General features: G+C 42.0%; 1 protein-coding gene across 1 annotated transcript; it reads left to right on the top strand.

Annotated features, from left to right (window-relative positions):
* Positions 1-1,329: 1,329 nt before the first annotated feature.
* On the top strand, positions 1,330-4,376 carry LOC308118393 (G-protein coupled receptor 183). Its single transcript, XM_080477793.1, has 4 exons — positions 1,330-1,461; positions 1,584-1,940; positions 2,623-3,137; positions 3,233-4,376. Exons 2-4 carry the CDS (start codon positions 1,592-1,594, stop codon positions 3,395-3,397), a joined length of 1,029 nt encoding a protein of 342 aa, XP_080333919.1. The 5' UTR covers positions 1,330-1,461; positions 1,584-1,591; the 3' UTR covers positions 3,398-4,376.
* Positions 4,377-7,389: the final 3,013 nt, after the last annotated feature.

The following is a 7,389-nucleotide window of genomic DNA, read 5'->3' as shown; positions in this document are numbered from 1 at the left end:
CAAACAGACATGTTAAAGTGGTCATACTTTTTAATTCTCTTTTAAAACAATATTGTTCCTGCGTGATATCTATTCCTGCTCACAGAAACCTTAAACTAAAAATAGCAGCAGCCTCACAGTGACACAAGGCTATCCCACAGAGGATGTCTGTATATTAATCAATCTTGAGTAGCTTTACCCACGTCAGGGTCACAAGAGTGGGAAGAGGCCAGCGAAGGTTTGGCAAACTGCAAGGGGGGAATCCTCGACAGCGCTGCAGTCTATTACAGAGGCAACAGAAAGAGGAAGGCGCGAACGATCACATGAGCGCCACAGTTTTGGCCATTTCAGTGTCACAAATAGAGAGAGATGATGTTGGCTGGGTACTTCGAGGGTCATCTAGACGACTGTAAATGTTGCGTTAAATACAGCTGCTCTGCTTTCATTTTAATAGTGGCAACTTCATTTTATTTTTTTTCTATGCAAGTAGTTCGTGCTGGGCATAACTTAACATCGTCACTGGGTTCGTGAACATTGTGAAGGTTGGGACTGTAAAACAAACAACCCACAGACAACACAAGAATTTGACGCGAAGTGGGAACAGAAGCTTATTAAAATCACGTACCACAGTGGCTTTCAAACGGAGCTGGACTTTTGTTCGCTCCCACAGTGGCCCTAGTTTTTAAAAGGGCCCCATTGGTAAAAAAAAATCGTTCTCCACCTCTGCTCTCGGTCATCACTTCCCAGAAATACCCCGGCTGGGAAGCAAATCCGGGTCTTCGCAATGTGAAGAGAGAACGTTAACCACGTTAACCACGTTAACCACGTTAACCACGTTAACCGTTAATCTTGTGTCGGAGTAGAACCAATCGGCGCTGCAGGCTTCAGCTGACAGTGGGTGAAAGGCGGGACACACTCTGGACAGGTTGTGAGGTGTACATCTGGGGCGGTGGTTACCACTCATGGCTCACGGTCAAGAGTATTCTGGGTTTGACTCTGGGCGAGAGGCGGTTCCCCCACACAGTCTGGGAAAACATGCAAACTAGTCACAGAAAGGCCCAACCACAACCAGGATATTCTCACTATGAGACAAACCAGGGACAGGCCCTACATTTGTGTCTTAAGTTACAACCTAAATTGAATTGTATGTAAGAGAAATGGTATTCAAATACCCAACATGTTGCTTTTTATTTAACATTTTTCATACTTGTTTATCTGATATTCAGTATGACGTTAAATGTTGAGGGAACTATGAGATACTTGTTTTAAACTTGTAGGCGGGATATAGAATCGCTTGCGTGTATTGTCACAGTTCACGAGCTATTTTTAAGTGTGACAGGAATGATGTCAGACAGAAGAGGTGGGATTTGTTGTGCTTCATACAAGTTTTTGTGAAGGGTGTTTAAAGCTTTGCTGCTCAAATACACGGAGCAGAGCCAGCGGCATTAACAGCACATTACCCCGACTTCTCCCAATCTTACTGTGAGTACTCCTCACTGCGGTGATCGATATCAATCATGTGACACGATAACTCCTGCTTCTGTGTTTGTGCATACTTTGGGCAGAGACGTATTATTGACACTGTGATGCTTTTCTTACAACAGAGGGACACATGGCGGAGGGGAATCTCACCCAGGAGTCAAGTGGAAGCTCGCCGAACCAGAGCAACTGTGACGTGTTTGTTTACCAGAAAGCCGCAGTGGTCCTCTTCCCCGTTTTCTACTCGGTGGTCTTCGTCATCAGTGCGTGCGGCAACAGTTTGGTGCTCTATGTCATCTGCCAGAGGAAGCAAAAGTTCAACTCCACCTCCATCTATCTGGTGAACCTGGCATTATCCGATACCCTGTTCACACTGGCGCTGCCTGGCAGAATCACTTACTACGTCCGTCACTTCGACTGGCCTTTCGGCGACCTTCTCTGCAAAGTGACCACGCTTTTCTTTTTCGCCAATACATATGCAGGTATTGTCACTCTTCTTATCGTAGATCTCTGATCTTGTTTTCAACTGGGGTGCGTTTGCAAGTGTGTGCAGTCATATCAGTCATCTCCATCAGGTTGAAAAAAAAAACAACTCTTTTGAACTTTTCTTCCTGCGAGGGAGTTTTTCCAGGCCACTGTTGCTTGTTACATCTGCTTGCTTTGGAAGGGTTTAGTTAGGTTCTGTCGTCCTCTATCATTGTAAGAGCGCTTTGAGATGTCTGTTGATGTGATTTGGCGCTTTACAAATAAAATTGAATTGAATTTCCATGTTTGAAACGGTGTAAAAAAAAAAACAAAGTCAGCATGCGGGCTTTCTACGGCATGAAAGGCTTTATTTACATTGACATAAACGTTGTGAATTAAAAATTGACACCACATGGAAAAGGTTATTCAATAACATTGCTCGTATATGAGGCGTGAAAATGAAGGGAATAGATTCTGCAGTGCTCGCTCTGGTTTGGAGCGCTTTGTCTCATGTTCAGTAATCTGGCTTCTGAACTCAACTCTATACAACAATATATGAAATTCGGGACACACCCTGGACATGACTAACACAGAAAGACAGATACAGTCACTCTATGAAATCATTTTCTCCTGTGAAACCATATACTATATACATACTCTGATCTAATCTGGGCGGCATCGCCGTTGCATTCCCACCAGGTATCGGCTTCATGACCTGCATCAGCCTGGACAGATACCTGGCCATGGTGCATCCACAGCGGCTGCAGTGTTTGAGGAGCGTGAAGGTGGTCCGCAGGGTCTGCTGTCTGGTCTGGGCTCTCGTGTCTCTGCAGATAGCGCCTCTGTTGTTCCACAGCGCGCCGCGCCAGCAGCAGGGGAAGAGGACCTGCATGGAGTACTTCAACTTCGAGGGCTCCCGCTTCACCCCTTACCTCCTGCTCCTGGCTTGCGCCGTCTCCTTCTGCTCGCCGCTCGCCGTCATTATGGGCTGCTACGCTAAGATCAACCTGAAACTGAAAGGCGCGGCCAAGCAGAACTCTGTGACGGGCCGATCGAGGAGAACTCACAGAGCCAACACCATCATTCTCCTCATCCTCCTGACCTTCATCCTATGCTTCAGTCCCTACCACGTCAACATTATGCAGTTTATGTCCCGGAAGATTCACCACCAGCCGACCTGCGAAGAGCTGAAGGCCTTCAAAGTGTCCTTACAGGTAACACTGACGAGTTTTTATTTGTTTTTTTTTTAATCGTGACCAACAGCCACTGTCGAGTTTCCCCTTCACAATCCCTCGTTTGTTCCCTACAGATCACGGTGTCGCTGATGAACGTCAACTGCTGCTTGGATCCAGTCATCTACTTCTTCGCCATTAAGACCTACAAAAAGCGAGTGATGAGCCTGTTTAAAGACTACCTCTTTACTTCCGCCACCTCCACCAAAATGACAGCTGAGAACAGCAGCAGCAACACCTGAGCGCGACCACAGCTCAGCTTCTGGGTCACGCATTCACAAAACTATGAACACGGCAGACCGAATTTTCCACGGCGAACTCAAAACGGTCGTCTTCTAACCTCTCGTGCTGATGCTGTTTATGGAAATAATTAGTAAGCACACGATGCAGTTTTTTTGTAAGGAATGAATAGCTCAGAATTGCTCCTTTACGGCAAAGTGATGTTAGTGGTTGTATTTGTCGGATTAATAATTCATTGCAAATATCTTCTTAAGCGATGCTGTAGATTCTTTGCTTGTTAAAACGTATATAACCTGCTGTGAAATGATGGCATAAAGTAGTGAATGGCCTCGTAGGATTAGATATTTGTGCAGGCAGAAGGAAACATCTTAGTCAATACAACTCTCTTAATATTATGGTTTTTTGTTTTTTTTTTAAATGGTCCTTCTGCAATGCAAGAGCAACTTTCACTTCCTATTTGTTGAGAAACACGGCGAGGCAGTGGAAGTAGTTTTAATCTGCTGTGCTTCTGTTGTTTTTTCAGCCTTCATGTAAAATTGCAGCGTGTGGTCTTTCTCTGAAAATAGATACCGTCCCCAAAGTATCACGCTTTTCACAATATGCAAGATCTTTTAGTGCGCCGAAAATTGAGAACATGCCACATTTGCTTTCTTTCATGGCCACATCTGAGTTGTGAGTGGGAGTGCGTAGATAAAAATCACCACTTCCTCACCCACCTTTCCTGCTCCCCCCCCATCATGGGCCTCGATCCTGCTGACTTCCACATGTCGCGGTGCGGCTGCGGCGTATCGCGTACGCTCGAGCAGGTGCACGCTGTCTGTTTATAGTGCCAGAGTTGCACGCTTCAATTTAACCTTTCACATTTCCTGAGGTTTTCTTTTGGGGGGGGGGAAAGCTGCTACGATGATTATGCATTGCAAAAGCAAAGTGTGAAAATTGTGTCGCGAAGGAAAGATTAAAAAGATTTTGAACCAATAGGTGAAGCCGTGTTTTGACTCGTTTAGTCACAAACGAAGGCGGTGGCTGTGAGCGCTTCGATATAAGCCGGAATCCTCTGGATCATCTCAGATGTTCAACCTGGAGTAAAGTTAAAGCAAAGTCCAACACCTCATCGTGCGACGGTCACACCGGGGTTTTAGTGGTTAGCGCTCTGGTCTCGGGCGGACACTCTCGCAGTCGATAAACATGCATTTGAGGTTAACTGGCCGCCATAAATCGCCAGTAGGTGTGAATATGAGTGTGCGTGACCTGCCCAGGGTTTGACCCGCCGTCACTCATGAAGACTTCAACATCTTGCAGAAAACCAAGGAGACATAAAGTGAGTAGTTTGTAGGAAAACGTATTAGTATATGGAGTACAAATAGTTTATCTATCTATCTATCTATCTATCTATCTATCTATCTATCTATCTATCTATCTATCTATCCAGCTTCGGTGCTCCAGATCTCGCCCAGAGGAGGCAGGGTTCAGTCGTGGTTTCACCAATCACTGATCAGCAATATAAGCGTCTGACATCAAATTAAACCAATCAGCATCACTTGGTGTGACTTTAAAATCGAACATCGCCAGACCTGCTCGGAGATTGGCTTAAAGTCATTTCTGGATCGTTCTCGTGTGTTTCTACAAGATGCCTGTCACAGCTTTTTTAATTTACTCATTTGAAAGGAGAGATTTGGCTGAAACGCTTCGGAACGGGTTCAACTTTCTCCAGTATAGATATTTTTAAATGAACAAAAACAGCAATGTGTTGAGAATTTTTCCAAATGTGTTCGGGTTTGTTAATGTTGACGAATGTTTAGAAATGCTCATATTTTATGAATGACTGTAAATCCAAGAGTCTAAAAAAGCGTTTTAAAATGCTTTATCAGATGGAGTGATGTGTGAAAATATACCTGATATACCTTTAGTTTTTCCTAAACTCAGAAGAAATGTCGTTTCAGGTAAACCAGCCCTAAAACACATTCACTTTTCTAAAAGGGACTAATTAAGCTTATACTTGTATTTGTTTGCAAATCTAAAAAAGGTAAGCTTGTTGTAATGTGGTTTATAATCGCACTGTGTAAGTATCTAAAGTCAAAGTCAAAGTGCAGAATTATTCAGGCATATTCTAATAATCCTGACACCAACAGAAGTGTTCACAGACGTTTAGATTAATACCGAGGCCCTGTTTTCTTGTCAAGTACAGTGGCAAAACGCAGATTAAATCAAAGGAACAAGGACATTCACTGAAAGCTCTCCAGGGATTTACAAGAAGGCAAATGTGTCGCAGGATAGTTTCACGGTCTCACACCCACCTCCAAAAAAAAACATTGGGCTCCAGGATCATTAACATCGCAGTTACATTATGCGCACGTTTAAACCGTCGCCTGAGCGCCTGGCAGCCCACGGCTGCAGAGCTGGCACCAGACACATAGAGACGGTATCCATGTAAACGAAGTAGGGACACTTTCCAACGCTTTGGAGAAGTGAGACATGGTTTCATTTAAGATGTTGGCTGCTTGGCTCGCTCGCATTTTATCTCAATGGAAACAAGAAAACACAACTTATCAAGAATCATATCGATAAATCAAAGAACGTCTTATTAAACAAGAAGAAGACGGATTTATTCATCTGGATCATAGAATAGATCACAAAACTTTCTCATGGCTTTAGTATCCATAATATGATTGTAATCTTCTCTGTCTCTACATATAGCCAATCTGCCTTTTACACTGTGTTAAAAAAAAAAACAAGAGAAAAAATCCATTATATAGTAAAAACTAACCCCGGGACCCCAGATTATTAATTTGATCTCGGGCAAAATTAAAACGCTTCTTCCTTTGCGTGTCATTCGTCAGTTACATCCTGGAAATGTCCCCGGTTTGTCACAGAGAAACATAAACATATGACAATCACATATATGGGCAATTTAGAGTCACCAGTTACGGTCACACTGATGTTTTTGGATCGCGTGATCACACTGGAATACCTGGAATAAATCCATCGATTCACATGCTAATAAACCAGAATATTTCTAAGACAGAATTTTGTGGATCCATAAATGATGTGTGGTTTTAATAATCATCTTCTAGTCGTTTGATTGAAGGGTTTGATATCTTTGTCACAGTGGCAGCTTTTGAAGGATACTTGCTTTCGCCTCTACTTAACATTAGTCTTATTAAACAAATACCTAAATATTCTGTGGCAGTGTAAACGTACACATATGACAGCTTTAACTTCAAGTTTGTGACGAGGTCTCGTCGGAGCCCGTTTTGTAACAACGACCAGAATCGTGATAAAACATCATGTAATAAAATTTAGAATGTAACAACTGGTCAATAATGTAAATAGACCCTGAGCCAAAAACTTAAAAATGTTAAATATTACATTATGGGACAGGAAAACTATGTTTCTCCTAATATTGTAATAATTTTATTACGTCATAAAGTGAGTCAATGATTTACGGTTTGGACTTGAACTGCTTCAATTTAGATTTAGAACAGTGAAAGAATTCTAAAAGTTTGGATTATTTGTTTATACATATATTTATATACGGTTTATGGTATTTATGTATGATTGCTCTTGTCTAAGTCATTTCCTGTTTTCTATAATCTGTAATCTATTTCTCCAATCATCAGTACAAAATAATGTATAATCATTTAAGATCACATTTAAATTCTTCTTAAATCTTTTCACATTATTGACCAGTTATTACATTTCAGGTTTTATTACATTATATTTTATAACAATTCACTTCTCGTGTTGACATGAAAACCTTCGATCAGTCAATTACAATTTATAATCAAAAATAGCTTTAAATATTTCAATTGTTATTTTAACATTCAAGAAATGATATTACACCATATCACAATCCTTCAGCACAAGCTTTAGTATTTGTGAATGCTTTATTTAACAGTGTGACATTCTTGTGTGTGACACTTTGGTCAAACTTCAACCGTTTTGCGGTCGAGAGGATCACTTTCTCATATTGTTGCTCGCAGTTCGTTTCTAACAA

The sequence above is a fragment of the Lipophrys pholis genome (genome assembly GCF_963383615.2).
Source record: "Lipophrys pholis genome assembly, chromosome: 13".
NCBI classification, from domain to species: Eukaryota; Metazoa; Chordata; class Actinopteri; order Blenniiformes; family Blenniidae; genus Lipophrys; species Lipophrys pholis.
The sequence above is the reverse complement of the archived record's forward strand: the minus strand, read 5'-3'. Positions and strand labels throughout refer to the sequence as shown.